The 26,459-nt window shown below is 37.3% G+C and overlaps 2 protein-coding genes across 3 annotated transcripts; both read right to left on the reverse strand.

Moving 5' to 3' along the window:
- Window positions 1-3,231: 3,231 nt before the first annotated feature.
- C3H1orf52 (chromosome 3 C1orf52 homolog) lies at window positions 3,232-12,376 on the reverse strand. Of its 2 annotated transcripts, XR_015742903.1 has the most exons (4): window positions 11,805-12,376; window positions 8,446-8,653; window positions 5,411-7,198; window positions 3,232-5,314 (listed from the first exon to the last, which is right to left on the reverse strand). XR_015742903.1 is itself a non-coding variant. In XM_026700259.2 (3 exons), the coding sequence occupies exons 1-3, from the start codon at window positions 12,126-12,128 to the stop codon at window positions 7,119-7,121; spliced, it is 612 nt and encodes a 203-aa protein (XP_026556044.2). In that variant the 5' UTR covers window positions 12,129-12,376; the 3' UTR covers window positions 3,232-7,118. The 2 variants fall into 2 exon arrangements, 1 of the variants encoding a protein (XP_026556044.2); XM_026700259.2 differs by having other exon boundaries at window positions 3,232-7,198.
- A 2,088-nt stretch (window positions 12,377-14,464) lies between these two features.
- On the reverse strand, window positions 14,465-23,531 carry BCL10 (BCL10 immune signaling adaptor). Its single transcript, XM_026700260.2, has 3 exons — window positions 23,268-23,531; window positions 19,489-19,777; window positions 14,465-17,776 (listed from the first exon to the last, which is right to left on the reverse strand). Exons 1-3 carry the CDS (start codon window positions 23,337-23,339, stop codon window positions 17,421-17,423), a joined length of 717 nt encoding a protein of 238 aa, XP_026556045.1. The 5' UTR covers window positions 23,340-23,531; the 3' UTR covers window positions 14,465-17,420.
- Between the last annotated feature and the right edge of the window lie 2,928 nt (window positions 23,532-26,459).

Consider the following 26,459-nt stretch of genomic DNA (forward strand, 5'->3'; position numbering starts at 1 on the left):
TCATCTTCTGTGAAGGCATTTGCCATAGATGTTTAAGTGGTACAGATGGTGGTACGGGGTGTTACTTGTAGAACATGGTCAAACCATTATAGGCAGTATATAATTACTTTACTACTTATTCTTTGTTTTTTCCCCATAAAGACTCAATTGGTCCTCCATTTAAGGGACAAGGTTCCAAAAGTATCACCCCTTGCAAGCATTGCCAATGTTCAAGGATAGTAGGAACTCTAGTCCAACAGATCTACAGGGCTACAGGTTGTCGATACTTGGCAATACTCAGAATATAGAATAAGCACAATTATGCTTATTGTGCTTCAGTGTTTTGAGTCTCTTATTTGCTGCTTCAGTTTGGAATATTAGCCAAGTGAAAACAGTAGGAGTTGTCTCCTCCCATCATGTTCCAATTCTCTCCATTTTTGGTTCTTTTCCCACATTCCTTTCCTACAGATCAACTAGAAAAGAGAGTTGAGCGGCTTGCTATGTTTACCTTGTTTCACGGCTGCTCAAACAAATAGTGAATTCTTTGCAAGGACCATAAACACAAATCCAATTGATAAACCAATAAAAGGAAGGGATGCTTTGTTCACACGTTCACCTATAGAACAGCAAAAAACTTTTTTTAAATTCATTATCATCATAATTTGGTACTTTAAAGAAATGTTTGACTGGGGCAATAAGTATGAGCCTTCCAAACTCTTAATATCCCTTATCTTCTTTTGGGGAAAGAGATGTGAATGGCACATAACAGATGGGTCTTGGGTAAAAAAAAAAAAGTAGGAAATACATCTTCTCTTTCAAAGAAATTACACTACGAGGACTAGGGGTGACATGATAGCAGTAATTCCAGTATTTGAGGGGCTGCCACAAAGAAGAAGGGGTGAACTTATTTTCCACAGCACCAGAAGGCAAGACAAGAAACAATGGATGGAAGCTAATCAAAGGAGAGAGGCAAAACGGAATTAAGGAGAAACTTCCTAACAGTGAGGACAATTAACCAGTGGAACAGCTTTCCTTCAGAAGTTGTGGGTGCTTCATCACGGAAGGTTTTTAAGAAAAGACTGGACAGTCACTTGTCTGAAATGGCATATAGTCTCCTGATTGAGCTGGGAGATGGACTAAAAGACCTCCAAGGTGCCTTCCGGCTCTAATCTGATTTAAAACTTCTCTTTGTGTGCCACAGCTCAACACTGAACATATAGCCCACAAGCCAAGCAACCTGATCCAAGTAACTGCTACAGCTGCTTTAATGGTTCCATATTGGTTTACAGTTAAATCTGGTTGAGTGAAGCAAAGAGGTTTTTATCCAAACTTCAGCTTATTAGCAAATGCTAGCAGAAGACATTTTGCTCCCTGAGGTAATGGACAGCATAACAAATGCTTCCTATTCCAGGCGGATTGGCAGATGAATCTTCCTTACGTATTAGTGATATTATTCACCACTAGGTTTATGAACAGTTTATGTGGTTCAGGCAGCTTGGCCATAGAAGATTCAGGAGCAAATTACCCCATGTATTTTAGCATGTAATGTCTGAAACCATACTTTACTCTCTTTCCTGATACAGCAGTTTTCTTCTTGGATATCAGTATGTGTTCCCAGAATATGTATGTATGTATGTATTTTCCCAGAATATGTTTTTTTCTCGGGAAATATTTCATTTAGCCTTGGCAATTTCATCATCACAGAAATACTCTTTTTCCATATGTGAGAAAAATTTCTCTTTCATGCTGAAGAAGAGTGCTTTTTCTCAAGATTTTCTTAGACAAAAAACAAAAGGTGCATGGACTACAATATCAGACAAGGAGCAGATTCCCAGCAAATATTTTGATGCAGCAAAGGAAATATAATTCAAAGTCTGCTGCAGATTTGACCAAGGTAGACAGTATATTTCTTCACATAACTACAAACTCAAAGGTTTGTTGCTCTGTGGAAGAAAAATGGTGAATTATAGATCATTCTTGGTTGTCATTTATGAATACTTTTATGAGTATGGTTTTATGTTTGTGCTTGGTACTTGCCTTTTAAATTGTAACTAAATTATTTGATGGACTGTTCACACCTATATGGATATGCTTGATTTTTTTCAATGGATAGATATTTCCTCTTCGGTGGTGGGATATGAAAGAAAGAAATCCCCCGATTTTCACAATAAACTTCCAGACCAGACTGGACATTAAAGATCTGAACGTTTTGATTGGTTTTTAATGTAAACCTATACTATACAAATGTGTGTGTGTGTGTGTGTGTGTGTAATGTACTGACACAAAAAAATATGCTTCATTAATTCATACATTTATTTTATGCTTTCAATATTGTAGACTGCTTTGAAGTTTTTTTTTCTGTTTGGGAATATAAAACATGTTTTATACATAAATGAAACTTGTACTCCATGCTGAAAGCAAAGTGCAAATAAAGAACTAAGGCTGCAAGAGGCTTGAATCCCAAACACCTTTCCCTTTCAATCTTCAAATGATTGAAACCTGAAAGTTAAATCATTATCTATAGATACTTTTTTGAGTTAAGAAATGCAAACATGGCTATTTGAAATACATAAAAGACTAGAACAAATAAAATTTAAAAAGTGACTAGAACAAATAAAAAAAACTTAGCAAAGACTATTAAGCAAATTTCTGGATTTTATTTGCATTTAAGATAACATGGTTCTTGGAAGACTGTACAGCAACAGTAGTAATTTGCATTATTAAGACTTTTTAACTGAATGGGAAAGTATTAATGCAGCAACCAGCACCCTCTAGTGGAATAAATTTCCTTCTAATGTGCTTCTAACAGTTTGGGCCATAATATGTAATATATTTATTAATTTATCATCTTTAATTGCTTATTCATTTATTGTTCTGCATTTCATCTGTTGTAAATCCAATCTGTCACAGTAGTCAAAATCACTGTAGGTTCAGAAGCCAAGTGCAAGTATGTTGCCGCTGAACAGGAAAGAGGAATTTAAAACATGCATTTTCTGCTAGGTTATGTAGTTGATAGGCTCATCTGGTTCAGCCGGACATCTAACCCCCAGACGTTAAAAGATACAAAACTTTCTCAGTTTTACATAGAAATGCAGAGTACTGAACAAGAAATCTTTTCCATACAAAAAATGTGGACTATTAACCAATTCCTAGCTCAACAATGTTTTCCAGAACATTTTGCTAGTGGAGGGAGTCAACAGTCCATTTTGGTGGGTAGATTCTCATTGATGCCCGAAAGAACACAACAATCCAGGTTATTTACTACATTTATTGTTCTCTGAGAACACAGACTGCCCAAGCAGAACATCTGTCGCTTCCAAATGGGCCAAATGCAAGCAGTTTGCTTTTTTATACAAGCCAGGTTCCCAAAGTTGGAATGCTTTCATCTGGCTTCTTTTTAGCAAAGGCATATGCTACATGAATGAGCACTACTTTTACAGACATATTAGCATTTCTATTTACTCTTGTTTAACAGGGAGAAGAAATTGGGCAGGAGGATGTGCTTCCAATAGGAAAAAGGGAATTGTTACTATGTTGCATTTAGAACAGTTCCTGCAGTGTTTTTAAAAGGGTAAACAAGATACTCCATCCCCAACTTTTGTTTAAATCAATGCCAGAAAGAATATACATACCACGGATGTGTTTAAAGCTTTCTTTTGTTCCCAGCAATTACAACCTTATCTATAGGCTCAGCTATAATAAATACTGAAATAGTTTCCCTAAATCATCAAAAAAACTGAATGAAGTTAATAGCTAAGTGAAACAGTCTCTGAAACAGTTTTTAAAATTAATTTAAGAAAAATCTCCTAACTAATTTTTGTATCACAGTCCAACACAGAAATATCTGGTTATTATTAAAATATAATTTACTTCACCTTATTTTTAAATTGTATCTCAGAAAATACCCAATTGTCTGTCAGAAATCTGGATCATTTTTTAAAGCTATTAAGATATTTAACTAGGTATTAACTCCTAGTCCATTTATAACTTTCTAAAACCAACACTTTGATTGCCCTTTTGCTGTTAATTCAAAATAAAATAAAATAAAATACCCTTTCATTACAAATTGAAGGAAACTCACCCCGTGAATTCCTTGCAACTTGCAGTTCCAGAGGTTCTCAATACTTGAATTACAATTACAGTAATTTCTCTTCAACCCCTGTACAAACTATTATAGAGTTATAATCTAAAAAATATTTCCAATTTTAGTTAAATTCAGTTACTTTTGAAATGTGGTATTATTTCCCAGATCTTGGCCATTCTTTTGCAGTTACATTATTTTCTGAAAATATCAAACATCCCTTTAAAAAGTCTATTAAAGTATCTGAAAGCACTTGTATTAACATTAACTCTGAAACTGAACGTTGCCATTACTCTTGTACATCATCTATAATAATTGAAATTGATGCAGTTTATTAAATAAATGAACAAACAAGATAACATCTCACATGAAGATACAGTATAATTTTTACCTGTTTAAAAACAATTCACTTCAGAAAATATAGAGGTACAATATATATAAAAACACACATCAAAAGTATGGAAGAAATAATTCCTGGTAATGCTATATATCCCTGTATTTTTCTTTGTCAATTAACAATTGAAGCATCTTAATCCTCCTTCTATATATAATTGTATTTCTATTTCATACAGAACTGAAAGAAGTTCTATTTCATATACTACCAAAGTGGGAGCAAAGTTTATTTTATATGCGGGCATATAAAAAGAGGAGAAATGTAAAAATGTTTATTTCTAATTACTTGAGCTGTGCCCATGAATATCATTAATTGCGCAATCTGTTCTTAACATGGTTTAAACAGAAAAACAAGTTTTTAAGACTGACATACTAAAAATAAAGTTGGAAATATAACAAGAAAAACAGCAACTTCTAAATCAGAGCTTGGAGATATTCTGCAGAGCAAATAATCTAAATATGAACTGAAACAAAAATCAATAGAAAGCCTTGAGTACCCCATTGTATGAGTTAATTCCACGGAATTAATTCATACTATGGGAAGTAGCCTTGAAGTTCCTAGGCTATAAACAATCACTTTTACTAATTACCTAAGCAATCTTGGGATAATTATTGGACAACAGCAAGTCAATTTGTAATATAAAACCAAAGGAACACTATATAAAACAAATGGGTTCACAGGCAGAAATTCTGTGTAAACATCAAAGATTTGATCCATGATTGCAGGCCAAGACAGGTCTCAAGGGAAAAGGCAAATGGGTTTTAATGAAAATCTAACATAAATCCTGTTCACTTAATATTGTGAGATATTTATCTCCCTAAAACCACACTTTTATTTGTATGACTGTTAAAAGACTATTTCTAGGGTCAGCTGCTTGTGCTGAACTCCCTTGCAAACTATGAAGGAAAATAGTTCTGAATTTAACCTCCAAGTTATGACTAATTCAACTTATATACAGTAAACACATTTGTCTAATACCGGTACTACAGAGAAATAGTTTTCAGTTACAATTTCAATCAGTGAAATTTGTAATAAATGTACCTTTGAGACATGCAGTTTTATTTTAAAACTATTTAAAAACATTGAAAAACAATTCATTTTCACCACAATGCAGTTAAAAACTCTCCTTCCCCCCCCCAATAGCATATTTTTTAAGAAAAAAATCTATCACAATAGTAGTCCAGTAAACAATTATTACATTTACATTTCATATATCATCACTGCTCATGTGTAAGTACCATGTTTCTCAGAAAACACGACCCACCTCAATAATAAGCCAATCCTAAGTTTTGTTGGGGTGGGCCTAATATTACCCTTATCCTGAAAATAAGCCCGGGGGATGGGCATGGCCGGCACAAGTGGTGGCGCGGGCATGGGGGGGGGAAACTGTTCAGATGCAGAGAGGGACAAATGTTATTCTGTGCTGAAGCAGAGGCATTCCAAACCTTCAGCGTATCCCAGGATTGTACCGCGGAAGGTTTGGAATAGAGCCTTCAGCATTGCAATCCTGGGAGACTCGGAGTGGAGCTGTTTTCACGAAAGGTAGGAAAATGGGGAGGGAAATTTTCCTGCCTGTTATCCATTCCTCTTGGAGCAGGACCCTGAAAGGCTTGTTGTGACATTGCACTCATTAAATGGCAGCACCTCTGTGAGCTTCATCACACTGGTGCAGCTGGCATCCTGCTGTGAGCAGCAGCACCAGTGTATCCAAACTCGCAGCGATGCCAGCGCTCGCATGCGCAATGGCGCAGCAATCTTTGCAGAGTCATGCTTGATGAGGCTGTGCCGATGTGATGAACCTCGCAGCAATGCCACTGCTTGCATGTGCAACGCTACAACAAGCCTTGCAGGGTCCTAGGATACGCTGAAGGCTTGGAGTGGGGCCCTTTTTGTGAAAGGCAGGAAAGTGGGGGGAGAGAGGGAGCTTGAGGAATGGATGACAGGCAGGAAAATTCCCCTCCCCATTTTCCTGCTGTTTGCCAAAAAGCCTCCATTCCGAACGCTGATGTTTTGGAATGGAGGCTTTTTGGAGAACAGGAGGAAAATGGAGAGGGAGAATTTTCTTGCCTGCCATTCTTCCCTCAGTCTGTGCTAAGCTTGAGGCCCTACAGAAATGGCCCAGTGGAGAGTCAAGGGTGCGCGTAGGGCATTCCTTTTAGTAGGCGGCCACAAAAGAAGCAGCCTGGTGGAGAGGCAAGGCATGCAGGGCATTCCTTTCAGCTGTGATAGAAGCGGCCCGGTGGCTAGGCGAAGCGCATGGGCGGTGGGGAGATTAAGACATCCCTCGAAAAGATGGCCTGGCCGTTTTTTCAGGGGTCTAAAGAAAATAAGGCCTGTCTTATTTTCTAAGAAACATGGTAGTTTTTATGTTTGCTTATTGCTCCAAGTATTAAACTTCAAATGCAACAAATTTATACCTTGTATGTTACAGTTTATAGTGTCATGAGAATCCGTCTTAAACTGGAAGAGAATATGACAAACTTCCAAAGTCTTTATGAACAAAAATACTGTACTTACCACAACATGTTTAAAGAGTTGTGTTGCAATTAAAAGGTTTCCACTAGAAACATTTGCATTAATAGACTTGACATTTACATCAAACATCAATCAAATCAGAACTTTTACAACTTTGATTGATAAACTCATCAGTCTTTGTCCAATTCATCATTGCTTTTTCTTCTTTGACTGCTCGTCAGGGTTTAATTTGCGTTTCTTAACTGAGCTGGGTTCATCTTTTTCAGCATCTTCAAAGAAGAGATAGTGATGTAAGCCAAAGTTTTCAAAAGCCACACGTGGAAAATATTATCAATAGTATCAGCTTTTGATGACTACATTGTCTGGCATCCATGCAGTCTTATTGGCATCAATACAAAGGCAGTTCAAAGCTGTTGCCATTTCCTGGATTCCCCCCCACCCCCACCCCATGACCAAATCTAGACCACAGGCCTGGGAATTTTGTAATAATCATCCAAATATTAATCAGGTCCAATCCTTCTTAGCCTCTTCATCATCAAATAGCTTTTATGATTAAGAAGTTACAGGAATGGAGATTAGGGAAACTTCCTTAGCCATAACAACAGTCCAACTATGAATTCAATGACTAAGGGCTTTCCATCAATGGTAATGCTTGAAAAGAAGCTAAACAGATCGCTCTTGTATACATTCGAACTAAGCCTCCTATAACCTGGCTTACAATCTGGTGTTTTTCAGGTGTGTTAGCCCAATATTTCTCAAACTTGACAACTTTTAACTATGGGGTTGAAGTCTACATATCTTAATGTTGCCAAGTTGGAGAAACACTGTGTTAGACTTTAACCACAGCCAGGGACTGAGACTGGGAAAGACTATTTCAGCACCAAGGTGGCACGAGTTTTGAATTTTTCCCTTCTCTAAGAACTTATTGTTTAATTTAATCTTTAAATACTGTTCCTGTTTATTAAAAGCAAGTTCAATTTCAAATCTTTCATCATCTTTAGACACAGGTAGATAAGGCTATGCTTAGACCAGGGGTGTCCAACCTTGGCAACTTTAAGACTTGTGGACTTCAACTCCCAGAATTCCTCAGCCAGCTTTGGGAGTTGAAGTCCACAAGTCTTAAAGTTGCCAAGGTTGGACACCCCTGGCTTAGACATTAAGAAGCATGACTCTATGGCCAGCAAGAAATATTATTAGTTGTTAGTAAAAAAAAATTCCCTAGGAATACAGCAATTCACCTAGGTATATAAAACTGAATGCATTAATCATGCTACTCAAAATATGCATAAGAATGTGCAAAGAAAGATTTGGACTTTCTACATTTCATTTTAGAAGCTGCCATCAAGTGTAGGATGAAGTTTAATATTACTAACATTATAACTGGATTCAAAACTATTCTGCATAATTCATATAAGAGATGCCAATCTTCAAACAGAGAAATATTTTTTCCTATTAAAGGAATAATACATAAAAACAGCCAACATCATTTATTTTGAATACAACTCAACACTATTACCTGACTCAACATTTTCTTGTTCTTCTTCTGGTAAGAAATGTACGTTGTTCACATGCTTTGGAGCATCATCTCCATTATCTTCATAGATATTGGACCATTTGATTGCCATATCACGTTCAGGAGGAGGTGGAGGCTTTTTCTCTTTGATAGCGTAAGTCTCAGGGGGAGGCACAGCATTTGTGGTCCATGCCTTGAATTCCTTAGGAGGCTGTTGAAAGAAATATGAAAAGACCAGTAATAGGAAATATGATATTTCAAAGGTATGACAATAACAGATACAAATTACTCTTACATCTGAAAATCTAGCCAAGTTGTAATAAGCATTTAACATTTATGCTAGTTCTATTTAGATATACAAATAGCTTAAACAAAATACTCACTGTAAGAAAATTATGGTGAGAAAAAGTGAAAAATAATAAGAAATATTAATGTAAAAAAACATTATTAAATTCTATCACGTAGCAGCTAACTAAGGTCACTAGAATGGAAGGCTGATGGTGCCAAGCTCTCTTTCCTAGAAATCTGGCCTTATCACATTCTTTGGAACTATGGTTTGCTATGTCCTATGTTGACCATCTTTTTTCCTGAGGGTATCTTTAATGTTTGAGAAGGAGATGGCATAAATAATACAGTCCATCATGTGCTAATTTTCTAACGTTTAGAATGTCAAGTTACAAAAAAGTGGAAATAATGTCTGTAATGCCTTATCCTCATTATGTTGCATGGAGGTTGGTAAGTAAGTGTTTTAGATCTTCCTCTCCCCAAGGTTGTAAATCACTCTCAAAACAGATAAGCAAAATAAGACTTTATTTTAAAAAGGAGTAGATAAAAATATTAAAACTCCTTTTAAAGTTTTAAATATTAAAATGAAAACATGCAATGTAGAAGTTGATAAATGGCAATTTTTAAAATTACAATGTCCTGGGCCAGGAATCACGAAACTCTTCAGTTCACTTATCCCTTCATGAAGTTTCAAACTGTTCACCAACTCCCATATATTACAGTATATGAAAATAATATAGTAAATTTTATTGTAGTTAATATTACTATGAATGAGAATAATAACAATAATAACAACAATCCTTAGGGGTTGATATTGACCACTTTAGGAAATACCACATGTTAGAATATTGGAGACTTTTTCTATCTCTAACCAACAGAAGGGATGAAGGAACTTGGCTCTATGTATGATCAAGAGCCATGTCTCAGGAGGGATGTTGACTGTGATTGAGTTTGCGCCTTTGGTTGAGTGATGGGTGGCTATATAAATGATTTAAAAATAAATGAAATAAAATAATCTGGCAAACAGAGAATGTTCACCTCACATCCCATAAGACTGCAAAGTTTCATGCCCCATATCCTGCACAAAGTAACAACAACATTGAATTGAGAAGTCATTCCAATTCACTTAGCACTTCGAGATATTAAAAAATGTGTACCACAGGGACCATTTGTTTTAGTGTGGGCTCGCCCTTCAAGAGAGGGACAGTTGGTGTAATAGTTAAGGCATCATACTACAGATGGGAAGATCTTGAGTTCTAGTCCTGCTTTAGGCACAAAACCACTATGTGTTTCATTGATGCATGAAATTGAGATGCATGAAAACCTATCCCATATTACAGAGTTATGTGCATTGTTCTTAAAAAAGCTTTCCACTACCATAGCAAAACCCCTAGGCATAATATATGAGTTATCATTCAGAACCAGCTGCTTACCAAACCTATAGTCTTTAGCAATGGTCAACCCTATTTTCAAAAAAGGTGACCCCTACCTGGTTGAAAACTACTGGCTAATCTCATTGTGTTGTGTCACGTGCAAAGTTATGGAATCAATTATTAATCAATGCATTACATTCCACCTAGAGTCAAACAACTTACTCTCCAATAAACAATTTGGTTTGAGAAAAAAATTGTCCTGCAATTTGCAACCTCTACATTGCAAAAACATATGGACTACACTTCTTGACCAGGGTAAAGCAATAGATGCAATTTACATTGACTTCTGCAAAGCATTTGACTTAGTGGTACATGTGAACTACTATTAAAATTAAATTCTTACAGCATTTCCTGATCCCTTCACAAGTGGATTACTGCCTTCCTGTCAAACAGGCAACAAATAGTAAAAATAGGAAACGCCCTATCAAACTCTGTACCAGTTATCAGCAGTGTCCCCCAAGGGAGCATTCTAGCACTCACACTCTTTACACTCTATATAAACAACCTTTGTGATCACCTTATTAGCAACTGGGTCCTATTTGCTGATGATGTAAAACTATTCAACACCGCCGTCAATGCTACCTTCCTTCAAAAAGACCTTGATTATGTATCTGAATTGTCTAACAATTGGCAACTCCAAATCTCTACCAACAAAAGCTCCGTCCTACACATTGGTAAAAAAAATCTATATACCAAATACAAGCTAGGCAGATATGACCTTGTTGATGACCCCCTCTTTGTCAAGGACATTGGTGTTCTCATATCGAATGACCTAAGTGCCAAAGCTCACTGCAACAGTATTGCCAAAAAGGCTTTACGAGTTGTAAATTTAATTTTATGAAGCTTCTCCTCTGGTAATACTGATTTGCAAACTAGGGCATTCAAAACCTTTGCTAGACCAATACTTGAATTCAGCTCTGCTGTCTAGAATCCGCACTGTATATCAGACATAAATACAATTGAGCGAGTCCAGAAGTATTTTACCAGAAGAGTATTACATTCCTCTGTTCGCAACAGAATACCCTTCAGTACCAGACTTGAGATTCTAGGCTTAGACAACCTTGAACTATGCCAACTAAGATTGGACTTAAGCATAGTACATAAAATCATATGTTACAATGTCTTACCAGCTAATGAATATTTCAGCTTTAACCACAACAACACAAGAGCGCACAACAGATATAAACTAAATGTAAACCACTCCAAACTCAATTGCAGGAAGTACGATTTCAGCAACAGAGTGGTCAATGTCTGGAACCTGATTCTGTTGTCACTTGCTCAAACCCCCACTCCTTTACCCTCAAACTAACCTCTATTGACCTCACCACATTCCTGTAAGGGGCATGCATAAGTGCACAATTGTGTCTACTTTCTCTGTCCTATTGTCCCCAATTATTATTTCCTATTTCTTGTATTTAAACTTATGTTTATTCTTGTTTCTGTTGTATTGTAAGCTTCTGACAAATAAATAAATAAACAAACAAATAAATAAATAAATAACAGAGTTAACCTTTGTGTTTATGCTACATTGACTTAGAAGGGGGACCCTCTTTGTCAAGCCTGCCTAATCCTGGGGTTTCCTTAGCCAGGAGCCTTTCCTGCCAGGAGAAATACGCCCAGAAGAATGGAAGAATCTTTGCTGACCTCTTCGGGAGCTCGCACTACCCGGCTTTCCCAATCGATCTCCTTATGCAGCGGATTATAAAGAAAAGCTGGTCGATTCACGCTGCGGAAGAGCTCGTCCGGCCCAGGCAAGCGCGATTTCCCCTCCGGGGTGCCGTTCTGGGACTGCTGCGAAGAGCCCTTGGCCTCCCGGCCGGAGCCTTCCTCGCCCTCAGCATCCGAGCCGCCGCTCGAGCTGTTGTCGCTGCCGTACGCCGCGAAGAAGCTGAGCGGGTCCTTTCCCTCCGCTGCTGCCATGGCAGGGATTCGTGCCACTGAAACACCCGTCCTCGGGAACCGGCGCATGCGAGACGAAAGTTCCGAGTTCGTGGCGTATGGGGGAAAAGCCTCTCCGGTTCCTTTCAGCCTGTACTATCTGCCAGGGGTTCCCCGGCAGGATTCGTGCTTCCGCTCTGAATAATTCCCTTCTTCTTGGCCATGGGTTTAGTACGGACTTAGTTTTATTAAACTCTGAGTTTAATAATCCATTTATGTTTTAATTATAAAGAAAAATAATAAAGAACAATCTATCTTCTTTCCGAACCTTCGGTTCCATAATTCCGAAGGTGAGTTTATCCATTCTAAACTGGTAACGCATCGAAATAGCGCTGCCGTATATAGGCTGCAGAAATCTGGACGACTACTAAATGAAAACACTGATCTAGAATTCTCCATCACTCCTTGTGGTTGTCCCTATTTTTGCAGCACAGATGACAGCCCAAATTAAAAAGCATGCCGTCAGTTATATTTTTCTACGCGTATCTGTAAAAAGTGAAATGAAAAGTTTTTGCTGTGTACTGTAAGTCAGTCATTCGCTTGAGTAGAACTGAAAAAGTCCCCGTATTCCTTTACAATATTTACCAATACCATACATACCATGTATGTTTACTCAGTAGTTGCGTTGTGATTAAAGTAGGAAGTGCTCAAACTTAGCCGCCGTGCATGGTTAAGAAAAAATACAGAGAGCTCAGACATATACAGTGTTCGAGCTCTATAACCGGATTAGAAGACAGAACAGTCTTTCAAAGACTACCTATAGAATTGGGATAAAACATTGGTTTAGTCACTCTTAGTAAAGCCGATGAACAAATACAAAGAAATGCAGAAGCAGCAGGGCATGGTCACTGTCATGGAAGATAAAATTGGATAGCAACCAATAAGAAATGAAAGCATATCCACACATTTAGGATAAGTCTGTGGTGCTGAATTTATTGCACTACCCTGAACGAGCAAGCAATTATCACTTGCTATTTTATGTGGATGCAGCAATAAGAGAAAATCCAGAGATTACCAGAAAAGATATAATCCTAGAACAAACTTTTATTTTGTTGCTTGTTTGCCTGCTTAAATGCCATCAAGTCCGTGCCAATTCTTAGTGACTGCAGTTGACAATTCATACTGTAACAGTGTTGTAGCCAATGACGTTCAAGACAAATCCTGCTGAACATTTTCCCCAAAACTTTCCTTAGCAATCATGTAGGTTGACTTTCTTTAGGATTGCCCCCAACATGGTTCTTCTGATTTTCCAGCATTGCTGCTGTAATTTAATTCATCTACTTTGCTGCCAATTGTTTTTTTATTTCCATCTTTCCCAGTGTGATAAAATTCTCCAGAGCACTAGGTTTTTGTCGAGTGTGTCCAAAGTGAGCCTGGTCTTTTGTTTCATACAGAGTAAGTGGGATAAGTCATATATATATAAACCTCGACAGTTAAAAAAAAGTGACAAGCAACAAGACTTAGATACCACCAAATTAGCAGTGTAGTCCCCTAAATGATAGCAATAGCATTTAAGACTTATATGCTACTTCACAGTGCTTTACAGCCCTCTCTAAGCAGTTACAGTCAGCCTATTGCCCCCAACAATCTGGGTCCTCATTTTACCAACCTTGGATGGAAGGTTGAGTCAATCTTGAGCCCATGGGAACCAAACTGCTGGCATTCAGCAAAATTAGCCTGAAATACTATATTCTAACCACTGTGCTACCGCGGCTGGTCAGTCCAGATTGGAATGAGTTTAAGTCCATTGAGCAGAAACTTGTGGCGTATGTGGACTTTTCCGTGGAAAATATCTGCTAGTAAAAACTAACGTTAAACATGGTTCCCTGCACCTGACAAGGAATAAGCGCAGGAATGTAGACTGCCAGTCCTGATATAGTGGGCACTGCAACAGGATATGAGCTATTGTTTTGTTGGTTGCATCGTGGCATATGCAATGATGATCTATTCAACTATCACCTCAGCAGATTCAAGAATAGAACATGCTTAGTTAATTTAAACACTTTCTTCAAGAAAGTATCTTTAAGATAGTTTAGAATAAGGGTGTGTACTATAAATCAGAGGTCTTCAATCTCCAGGCTGCAGACCAGTACCAGTCCAGGGCCTGTTGTAAACCAGGCTGTGCAAGCGGCAAGTGAAAGAAGCTTCATCTGTACATCTGCATCTAGGTTGCATGCAAAACCATTCTGCCCTCGGAAAACAATTTTTCATCCCAAACATTCAAAAATGACCTGCAGCAAAGGACCTGTTCTGAATATATTTATAAAATACTTATTTAAAAAAATAGCTTCCTAATGGTATAAGAACATAACTATTGATGAAGAGAAGCCAAGATTAGGACATGACATACACTGAGAAAACTATTATTTTAAAAATCAATTAAGTTTATTATACAAATGCTTCAGATTGCCCACTTGTAAATATTTGTAAAGCACTGAACAGTAACCACAAACTTCCAAATATTTTTTCAATTCAACATTGCTTTATATAAAGTATACATTTTTAAAAAGTATGATTTAAGAATATAATGATTTCCAAAGACATTAATTTAATAGAGCAGTATGTTATTTTTCGTTATGTACCTATAATAATTCACACACGTTTTAGTATACATAGAAAGTGAAAAATCCCTGATCTAATTTCAATACTAAGGCACTAGGAAATTTTTTTTAAAGAAAATATGACAGTAATAGTGACAATCAGTTCGTAAGTATGCAAATACAGTATTTTCTTATAAATCTGGCAACATCTGCAATTAGTAGTCAAACAAAAAGGTTCATGCTCTGTAAAACATCATGGAAGTTTGAGTTGAGGTAGCATTTGAGTTTAAAAGCTGTTAAAGAAATGGTCAGATTATAGACCTAAAAATCAATTAGATTTGATTGTGGACACAGTTGTGTCCTAAAACATGGGCAGTGCACTGTATAACACAACTTAGCACCGATCTGAAGTCATATAGAATAGGTTTCAGCCTTAGACAGCTAGTAACGTGACCCCAAAAGATTATAAGCTTTTAACATTGTGATTTATATATGTTAAGTATATATTTTAAATTTGCTCTAAGACAGGGCTGTCAAACTCCCGGCCCATGGCCAGATGTGTCACGCCTATACCTGGTTTAGTGAAGGGGGGGAAAGTCCTGATATGTCACATGATGCCATCGTAACGTGAGTTTTACACCCCTGCTCTAAGACAATTCCTCTTCGCTCAATGCAGCCCAGGCAAGCCAAAAGGCTGATCACAGTCGTTTTAAAAAGCTGGGCTGTAATCTTATGCATGTCTGAGAACAAGTTCTACAGAACTCAGCAAGATAGTTTTCTAAATAATGTGCAAACCCAAAACTACTTATTTAATTTAGATAACTTGCTGCAGTTTTATACAAAATGTTGTAGAACATTTTTTAAATAAAACTTTTGCTGTCCCAGAAGCCCATGGAAGTTGTTTTTCTTTTGGCTAGTAAAATCTGAATTTAATCTAAAGTACTGTTTGTTATTGGCCCAGAAACAAAAATGGCAAAAGAGAAAGAAATGTTTTATGCTACCTAGAAAATAAATATCCTTTAAACTGAATATTTTCTTTACAGTGTTGCACCTCATCAAGCCATGAGAAAAAAAAAAGAAATATTTTATATTCCCTGAGATGGCATAGTACAAATTATGTGTCCAACAAAACATTGTTTCACCTTGAGAAATAAGCAAGAAAATTGAGAAGTTTCATTTTAGAAATATTCTCAAGATTGTAAAAGTGCAAACTTAAACTATATCCACTAGAAGCTCCACTAAGCTCAAACTGAGTCAAGTAAGTATGCTACAGATATTTTACACTCCAATTCTTAAAGAATTCAATACATTTAATGCCTAACATCTTAGAAACTCCCCAATTCAAAAGAGATTTCTTAATTGCTATAGTTTTCCAAAATACTTGGATAATTCAATAATTCAGAATAAAAGATAGTCCTTGTTTAAAGCGATATTTGGACTTTCCATCAAGTGATGCAATCGTAAAGTACTTCACATGACCATACTGCTTAGTTATTGGCATTTCCAGAAATCTCTAGTTACACTGTTAAACAAGACTGTACAAGATGTTAAGCAAGGACATCAAATTATTGCAACTACCAGCTTCCTCAATTTTGCTTGTCAGAAGCAGGAAGGTAGCAAATCGGGATCACATGACTGTGGGATGCAGTGATGATTGCAGGCTGCCTGGATTACGTTCAGGTGACTGTGGGTGCGTATGTGCGCCAAAACAGCCAGAATTTTATGGATTAAGTACCACTCATTTAGCAGGTCAGTGAACAAGCAATAAACAAGGAGCACCTGTATGAGACCAATCAATCTTCAAATAGTCATGATACTGCAATTCAGAAGTATGTCCCTCTTTGCTGAGGTTCTCATTACTTCCTGATCCTTCTGTTCAACAGAATGAAATATTTTTTGAACATTAAGAATATTTTCTTAAGTGTTCAGTTTTTATTTATTATTTATTTAGCCTATGGCACGTGTTAGCCAGGGATCACCAAGGCTGCCTCTGTAGAAAGGAATTTTTTCGGGCGGTGTTATCTTTACCCTTGGGACGCCTTATTGCCGGTAGGCAATCAGGAGAGGCTCCTTCCTTGTCCCTCTGCGGTTTATTTACTCACGGGAATCAAGCCGAGTTGTCGGCCTCAGCAGTGCGTAACCTCAGCGTCTTATCACGTGAGCCACCATGGCCCCAAGAGTACTCAGTGCAACTGAATTGTTTTCAGTTGAAAACTTTATTCCAAAGTAATAGCTGTAAGGGAAATTAACTCCAAACATCAATCTGGAGTTTCTCTATGCAAAATAATTGTCCTTGTGATTGATTTGCATAATTAGATAAACCTTTTAGTAATCAGGAATCTATGTGACATAATTTCTGCAACTATTTTGTCTGCCACTATGTAAGAAGAAAATGAAGTTGTCTGACATTATGAACTGAATGAACATAGTAAACTATTTACTAAAGTGTAGAAATATTAAATCTTTTTAGGTATTCCCATATTGTTTTTCAATATAGCAAGGCCGCTATTTACTTACTTATAAATCCCTTTGAAATCAGTGGGGCTTACTTCTGAATATTTATGTACAGGGTTGTATTATAATTTGCATAATACAAGCAGCTTCATGATTACTTAAACATGAATATTTTTTGGAAAATGCCTACTTTAAGTTTTCAAAAGCAATACAACCAAGTACAATAAGAAATTTTACAGAGGAAACATTTTTTTTTTTGCAGAAAAGTATATAAGGCAACATCCAACACAATATTTATCTTTTCAAAGTTGTTCAAGAAAAACCACCACTATGGAAGAATTGAGCGGGATCGTAAAGGTAGAAAGGGATTGTCACTGGAAGTGGTGGATATTTCCTCTTGCTCACTCTGCAATTCTGTTGGAATAGGAGGTGCTCCAGGATCTCCAGGTCCAGGAAGAGTAGAGAAAACTGAATTTTCCATGTTTCCAACCTCTTTAATAGGTAAATTCATTGAACAAAGAGAAGAAGCAGATACAAAAGCAGCTGTACTATATTCTTCTGGATGAAGGTAGGTGTTTTCTCTGTCTCTTTGTTTTTCAAAAAAATTAGAGTCATTTGACTGCGATCGAGAGAGATTGCTTGCTTGCTCACATACTGAAGCCATGCAGTTGGTACAACATTTTCCTGTAAAAAAAAATTGGATTACTTATATACTTGTAAAAGATATTTTAACTATTGCTATAACTTGCATCACTTTGACACGTTTTTATCTATTTAACTTCATTGCTTTTTTGGAATTTCAGATTTAAATGGAATTTTTATCCCACCCAGATTCTCTTGCCAATGAGATGGATGGCATATAAAATTAATAAATAAAGTTCAGCTGAAGAAACAACCTCTATTGTTATTTCTTGAAGAAATGAGATCATTTGGAAAGAAAATATCTGGAAACCCTAGTTATGATGCAAATTGCCTATACAGCTCTGTGAATCAGGTCGCTAAGTATTTATAAAACATTTATTTGCCATCTCGAAGTTATATGAAATCTTGTTCATGTGGAAAATTGGTGACCAATACAGACCTTTTAACTATAGGGTTATATAGCAACAATTTTGGATGATGCTTAAGAGGAGCACCATTTATAGCACATTGCAATAATTAATACAGAAAGTTATCAGTGCTGGGGTACAAAAAAAATGAAGCTGTTTCTGTCCAAGAACAGCAGTAGTTGGCATATTAACCAAATGTTAAGTCTTGGATAGTAATGAGCTTTATATCCCTGGGATCTTAGGAACAATTATTTTATAAACTTTTTCTCTGCTGAACAGAGACCAATCCCACCTACATCAGGAAAACTGTATTTTCAGGGACTTGGAATTAAGCATCCATAAAATTCCCATTTTAATACACTCATCCAGTTACAGACATCTCAATGTCTCTACAGCTTCTTTTGGAGGGAAAAACTGTATTCATGCCATCAACCAAGTGGACACACTGTGCTCCACATCTCCTGGGGACTTCCCCAACTGACAACACTGGAGAGAAAATAGCTCCTTGTGATATTTCTGGGCAAAACTGCCAGAAAATTAAAAGTTAACGCAATGATACTTGCAACCTTGAATGAACCACAATGTAATATACAACACTTTAAGCTTCCAACTAAGCTAATAGGATTGCACTCTCTTAATGCTGTGTTGTCTATCTGGGAAACAAAGTAAAAATCAGACCAGAACTCCCACAAATAGATGCAGACAATCACTTTCCTCTAAGAATAACAGAAGCCCAACTGCTATCCCCATTTAAATATCTTGTGCCCAAAAGAAATATGAACTGAGAAATTCTTACTCAATTTTCTAAATATATATAATCCCTGAAGGTTAGTAACCTTTGCACCATTCAAATTAAACTCACATGATACACGACTAGTAAATGCAACAGAGGCAACAAAAGGCGGCTTCTGATTTTGCTACTGTCATACAATAAACATAACCACTTGTGACAAGTGCTTTATCACTGTCTAGTCTACTTCAACATTCTCAATGCCTGAGAATCAGAAATATTCTATAATATAATACATCACACCATTAATAATAATAATAATACATCACACCATTTCAGCACAAAATAAAGACCTCAAGGGAATGAAGCTAGGTTGTCAATCAAAGTGCGCTTTTAAAATTATTGTGTAGCTCTTATAATTGAATACATATCATTATTTTTAAATTTCTGCTCCTTCACTGATTCAAAGGAAGGCAAATTATTTTGATTTACCTTGTTTGTAACTTACAAAATTCAGAGCAACATACTTAAAAGTAAATATGCATAGGAATAGGCTATGTAGCTACATATTTTATAAGCCCTTTAAAAAAATATAATATTCAGATATTTAACAATACCTTTAAGACTTTCAAGTTTTTCATTTTTTGCTTTCAAGACAGCATCAGTTATTTTTTCTAACAGGAAGTTTTGTGTTTTTTCACATTTGATAGATTCTATCAATGTGTCTAGTCCTTTTGGATGTTCTGCTAAATAATCCAGCAGTTTCCCAGCCTTTTTCCTACTTGAGCTTCGACAAGATATTTCTTCAGTATCCTCTCTACTCAATATTTTCTTTGAACGTAGGTAGTCGAAGTGTCTTTCTGCAATTATTTTGTCACTCAGATAGCGGCGTAATCGTTCTAAAACCTAGCATTAAAAATAAGAGCATGTTAATAAAAGATGAACTTTATCAAAGCATAAATTATTCTTTGTATTACTATGAAGGAGCAATGGATCATAAATAATCCCTGACAAATAAGTTTAGTTAGAATTTGCTGTACTGTATCTTATCAAGAATGAATCGGTCATATCTTGGATTCAAATTTCAATTCTGTTCATGAGATAATTTTTTTTCCTGGAACTAATATAAGGATTACTGAACTAACAATCAAGCATCACAAAGTACTAACACTAAAAAGGAATGGAAGTTCACAATCTTTGGTAAAGACTAACATGCTTTATAATTATACTACTATATACTATACTAGCTATACTCTCATTTCAGTAACATTTAACTAGGGCAACAATTTTTGAACTAAGGTCGCTCAAATGGCCTTACAGAATGCATCCACAACATGGGATAACTCCCATGGACCTGAAATTTGGCAAATTTTACAAAAAATATATGACATATAACATTTATGACATAAACAATAAAACATTTTATGATACAAACATTTGCTATAGAGTTCAACATGATACATTTCTGAATGGATCCAACTTTTCCAGTTCCTTTGCCAAACTAAACATTATTTTGCTAGCATCTGAAATAAAGAATATTGTGTGATAAGTTGCAAGCTCTGTCAAAACTTGTTTTATTCAATTAAATTGCCTTCATTCTCAAAATTTGCTGGTGTAGCTTGGTTAGAACCTTTACTGATTTTTTTTTTAATTAATAAAATAAATGATACACATTATGCTGTCTATCTCACTATCTAAACAACTCAGGGTGGTTTACAAATAATATTGTTTGCTATATTTCCATGAGTATTCTATCAGTTCTTGTAGTCTTCTGACTTGGTAATATTAGAATGGCGCTCTAACTTAAAATTCTAATATTAGAGATTCTTGTAAGAAAGAATATTCCAAGGAATCTTGAATGTTGACATCACTACTGTACAATATTCCAGTATACTCCATTTTTGTTTGATCTTCTTTGTATCAGTCACAAGGAAAGCCAATGGGAATTCTTAATGTAAAGGGAAGTCATAAGTCCCGGGGCTGGCAAGTAAGCCAGCAAGTAGGTAAGTAGCTGCTGCTGGATGAAAGTGAGTGAGGAATGGCCACCATGCAGTTGGTAGCTATCAAGGTGTGGCATGAATGCAGTAGGGGTGACTGCTATTATGTGGAGGAATGTGCAAGGGGGTGTAAGTGGGCAGAGTGGTTTGGTGTAAGGATGGCAGGAATAAGGATGGCTGTTGCCAGGTGGGCAAAGGTATGTAGGTGGCCACTGAGGCAAGCAAAAATGATTACTGCCAGGTGTTGAGGCTATTAAGATTCAACCCAAATGTGATGAAGGTGGCTGCTGAAAGGTATGGGAAATTACAATGGAGTTCAAAATATTATTTAATGTATTATTTAATGTACTTATCTAATGTCTATTTAAAATGTAATATATTATTCTCTGACTACAGTTCCAATATAAAACAATAAATACAATCTAGAAGATCACAAGAGAAATTGACTTATGATCTTGAACAAAAAGTGAATATTCTATATATTGTAGATCTATACTTTTTGGTAGAAAAATAGGACAAAGGCAAAATCAACTTCCACTGACTCATTCATGTGTAACAGTCAGAGATTAGCAAGGGGAATTCCTATAAACACTCCAGGAAAAAACAGAAAAGTAGATTTGGAGACATTTATCCATTAAGGAAAACAAAAGAGCCTGGAAGAACAAGGAGAATGAATCAAACATTGAAAGGAAATCTAATATGGTGTAGCAGTTAAGATGTGAAATAAAGACAGTGGAGACCAAGAATCAAATATATCCTTCACTACTGAAGTTCCCTGGATGAGTTTGAACTAGTTATCTTTTATGTACTATCTCAGAAGGACCCAATTGTTATATGCAGATCTGAGGAGGAAGTGCTATAAACACCACCTGGAACTTCTAGGGCAGGATTACCCAAACTGTAATGTTTACCTACCTCAGGGAGGTGAGACAGAATTCAGGAGAGGTGGGAAGAACCTCTTCGTTCTACATTGTTACCATAAATCCCCCTTTCCAAAAATGATAAAGGAGGCAATATCTTTTTTTAAATAATTAAAAACAAAATTTCATTGCATTGTTTTCTTTGCCCATTTTGGTGGATTTGGATTTTTATGAGAGGCAAGTGTACATTAAGATTACACTAAAAGGAGCTGTAATGGCAAAAGGTTTAGGATCCCCTGTTCTAAGAGTACAGGGGGATGGAAACAGAGTCCACTCAGTAACTTTTGAATGGTCTCTTTGGGTTGTTAATTGATGCATTTAATTATAGTTTCTGGGAATTCAAACTGGGGGCTTTGGGCATCTACTCTTTGTCACTTGAGGAGGAAGGGGATAAATTTAGGAAATAATTCATTTTGTTGCTATTATGTTAGGCATTTATGTTATAAATGCTGTAAATCACTCAGAAAAGATAGGCAGCAAACAAGTCTAGTAAATAAAATTAAAAAGTCAAGAGACATCTGAATAGATTCAGATTTGCCTCCTGCTCTTAAATCCTATTGACATTTACTATAAACAGAGACTTTTTTAAATTTGCTGTTAATTTTTTAATACTCATTTGTCCATTTTAAAACTCTGACGGGGAAACATGCTTTAATAAATAAACAGATAGTCTTCACCTTACGACAATTGTGCCAGAAATGTATGGCGCTAAATGATAAATTTGTTAAGTGAGTTTTGCCTCATTTTATGACTTTTCTTGACACATTTATTAAGTGAATCACTGCAGTTGTTAAATTAGTAACCCGGTTGTTAAGTGAATCTGGCTTCCCCATTGACTTTGCTTGTCAGAAAGTCACAAAAGGGGATCACATGAGCCCGGGGATTCTGTGACCGTCATGCCAACCGCTTGCCAAGCATCTGAATGGAAATTACATGACCATGGGGATGCTGTGATGGTCATAAGTGTGAAAACGGCTGTAAATCGCGGACCACCTGTATTAATATCACAAAGAAGGCTCCCTCCCCAAATTGTAACACATTTCGTCCTTCTGCTGCCAGCAGATGGAGACAAAGCCAGCATCCCACCAGGCGATGCTTGAAGCTTTCCAGTCAGCAGAACGAAGGCGGCTTTCAGGGAGCCTCACGCAAAAGCAGCAATGACGTCGCAGCGGCAGGAAAGGCCACACCTGGCGGAATTCCCCGCGCCGCCGCCACTCGGAAGACCAACCGCCAATCCGCCGCCACGAGGAAACTTGACGCGCCGACGCCATGGCAACCACTGCGCTTCCACCCCTGCCTTCGACGTTTGAAGGACCCCCTATCATCACGGAGGGAGCGCCCCCTTTCCCCCAAACAAGGAACTCCAGGCCCCCTTTGAGCCAAGCGCGCGCGCGCCCACCCTCCCCAGTCGCGCGCTCGCCGCCGTCAGAGCAAACATCACCACCACCACCCCCGCCACCGTCGCTTCGCCTCTCTTACTTCCTTTTTCACCTCCGCCATTTCGTCTTCGGTGAGCGACCGACCGGCCGCCGTCGGCTCAGCGTCCGCCATGGCGGAAACAGCAGAGCGCAGAAAAAGGCCACGAGGGAGAAGCGACCCTTTCGCGAAGCGAGAAAGGCTTGGCCGCTGGTGGATTCCCTCAGGAAGAGCTCCACTTCCTGTGTATGGAGGTGAGCGACACCTCACCCCTACTGGCAGGCCCACGCGGAGGAGGCGCGCCTAATATCGCACATGCGCCGTTCACGGGAGACGGGCTCCCTTATTTGGTCGTGAATGTGGATTTCCGTCCCGATTTGTCACTCGGTGCTAAGTTTAGAGTTAGGATGGTAGTATCTCAGTGTTTATTGTCCAAGTGGATCTCTCTCTGTCTCTCCCTCTGGCGGGTCTCGGAGGCTGAGGACACAGGAGATGGTTATCTCTGTTGATAACTTTGGAACTAGGTCTTATGTTCGCTTTATAATAATTATCTAAATAGGGTGGCTGAATTAGTTTTATTTTTATTTATTTATTTTATTTGTCAAGCAAGTAGCTAGTTAACTGTGTGTAAATTATTCGTAAAGTAGTAAGATAAAATAACCTTTATTGTCACTTTTTTCTGTGAACACACTGGCACACATTAAAAAAAATGAAATTATGATGCCTGCTCTCAAAAGCAAATACATATATACGCATACATCCACACATACATATGCTATATGTGTGTGTATGTATGTATGTATGTATATGTGTTTTTTGTTTCTCTTTTTAAAAAAGCTGCTGTGCAGTATGCTTCAGCATCCATGCATGGTTGGTTGGAGAGCTGAAATCCACAGGACTTAAAATTGTCAAGGTTGGGAAACCCTGAACTCGCTGAACCTTGAGTATCTAATTTTTTTTTTGCAACATACTTGTTAGATTTATATAGCTGCCAATCAGAGACTCAATGAAATGTTTGCTTTGAAACACTGCTAAAATAATCGGAAAGCAAACAGTATCAAAAGTAAATAATGCTATGAGGAAGTACATAAAGAAAAATTTCAGTCATCCTTGCTCATTCATCAATATGAGTAAACACTTCAGTTCATGGCCTGTGTGAAAAGCTAAGTCTTGATGCCTTTCTACTGCTGAGAGGGATGAGTCCAAGTGGACTTCTGGAAAATAATATTCTAAGAATGACAACAGAGAAGGCACATTTCTGGCATCTCACAAGGAAGCATTGTTTAAATGAAGGGACCCCGTCAGACCTTATAGGGTGAGCAGCAACAATTGGAGAAAGGCAGTATTGTAGATAAGCATGTTGAACTTTCTGAATCACAACTACCAATTAGAATTATACCTGGATTCTCACTTGTAACTAGTGGACCCTGAGCAGAGATATTGACCACATTCTGGAGCAGCTTGTAAGGTCTTATTATATTGCTACTTTCACAAGATGAAAGTGTCTTCTCAGTTGCTGTTTTAACATCCCAATTCTGCTCAACTTCCACACTAAGATGAGGGTTAGTTGCTGCCAGCTGTTAAGGCTTGTTTTGCAAGCCTACAACTGTTTTTACTAGTGACATTTTGCAATATTATCAGTGGATGGTAAGATTAGTTCCAAAAAATAATTTGAAGCAGGCACAGGGAAACTGAACTCCCATGGGGCCATGCTGGTTGTGAATATTGGCAGCCAACATGTCTTGTGTCATAGGCTCCTGTTTCCAATGTAAAGGTTTTTAAAAGAAATGTGTGTTTTAGTTACATATGGGAAATAAGAACAGCCTAAAATGATAGTGTCTTATATATAAATCTTGGCTTAATATTAAATAGAATAATTCTGTTATGACATGTTTAAAATGATTAGAGATTTTGGCATATTAAAAAAGGATGAACAGATAGCTGTTTTTGGATTGCATTTGTCTCCAAGGATTCTAAAAGTTGACATTTAATTAATTTGTTACTTTTATATCCTTATTTTTGCTCAGGAGCTCAAAGCAGAATACACAGTGCTCCATCCTCCCATTTTTTCCTCACAACTAAAAATCTTTGAGGTATGTTAAAAAAAGAATAACTGGCTCAAAGTCAGCCACCTAGTTAGCATCCTTGGTGGAGAATAGCCTAGAACTTGCATGTCCTCTATGCTAGTGCAGCACCTTGTAATTGTTAATGTGGCAGAATATTTCTTCAACTACGTAGTATTTTGGTAGCCTGGTACTGGAAAATGGTAGATGTTTGGGAAGGAATAGTGAAAATGAGGAGTTTTGTCACTGGTGGAATTTGGGAATGTTAAATTTAATACTGAATGCTCTTTTAGTGAAGAACAGATGAGCTGTTGGGAGGGAAAGTGGAAAAGGACAGGGAAAAACAGAATATATGGAGGAAAAGGTGTATCAGAATGCCAGTATTTGTCATTGGATCAGCAGATTTTCCTGATTAAAGAACATTGGCTATGAGAGAACAAGTGAGCTGGGAAAATTAGAGAGTATTAGATGCTTGAGCATCGTTGTGTCACAGTAGGATAGTATAGACAGTGGGATTGGGGTCACACATTAATTTTAGTTTTGCCCTTTGAGTGACTCTCATTGCTGGCATAGCTGGCATCTGATTACTTATGACTTTCCAGAAAAAAAGGGAGAATAAGAAGATGGCCATTCTGAGATCTGTTCTGGGAAAAAGAACTCCAGCCAATGAAGGAGTGAAATTGGAAGCATGGTGGAGAGTGCTCCAAGGACTGTTGGTGGTTGGTTCCGAATTGCCTGAAGACAATGAGAAGAAAAGTTGTGCTTTTCTGAGGAAACAGAATAGTTGAAACGGAGTTTTGAGAAGAATGTACTTGGTAATGATAAGGAGAAAGAGTGACATCCTTCTCCAGATAAAAAGATGGATCACCTGAACAGAGTTCCTGGAATGAGGGACCAAGTAGAGTGGCTTGGGGGAGCACAATTGGGGATTTGGGGGAAGATGTCAGGTAATCTGGAAGGAGTTTGAGCCTATTGGGCCTGAGAATGTAGGCAGGGTTCTTGTTGCTGTTCTCCTTTTGACGGCATAACACCCACTTCAAAAGGGATCCAATGAAGCTAGGATTTCAAAAAACAGTCACATATGTTCTAAGAATTCTTATTGGAATGAGAAGAATCTGTCTGTTCTGGAGAAGGCTGATGTTGACTTGCCTTAGTCCTCCTTTGAAATATCATTTTGTATCATTGTGATGTT

This window comes from Pseudonaja textilis, chromosome 3 (genome assembly GCF_049901715.1).
Source record: "Pseudonaja textilis isolate UNSWEBS1 chromosome 3, rPseTex1.2, whole genome shotgun sequence".
NCBI lineage: Eukaryota > Metazoa > Chordata > Lepidosauria > Squamata > Elapidae > Pseudonaja > Pseudonaja textilis.

What these genes read in the sequence shown, in the direction of transcription:
- C3H1orf52 (XM_026700259.2), bottom strand. Translation starts at nt 12,128, where the DNA reads ATGCGCCGGTTCCCGAGGACGGGTGTTTCAGTGGCACGAATCCCTGCC. An exon ending in TAGTGCGAGCTCCCGAAGAG is followed by an intron (nt 8,654 to 11,804) that starts GTCAGCAAAGAT and finishes TTCTTTCAACAG; the next exon opens with CCTCCTAAGGAATTCAAGGC. An exon ending in ACAAGAAAATGTTGAGTCAG is followed by an intron (nt 7,199 to 8,445) that starts GTAATAGTGTTG and finishes TCTTCTTTGAAG; the next exon opens with ATGCTGAAAAAGATGAACCC.
- BCL10 (XM_026700260.2), bottom strand. Translation starts at nt 23,339, where the DNA reads ATGGCGGACGCTGAGCCGACGGCGGCCGGTCGGTCGCTCACCGAAGAC. An exon ending in TGGCGGAGGTGAAAAAGGAA is followed by an intron (nt 19,778 to 23,267) that starts GTAAGAGAGGCG and finishes TTTTAATGCTAG; the next exon opens with GTTTTAGAACGATTACGCCG. An exon ending in AAAACTTGAAAGTCTTAAAG is followed by an intron (nt 17,777 to 19,488) that starts GTATTGTTAAAT and finishes TTTTTTTTACAG; the next exon opens with GAAAATGTTGTACCAACTGC.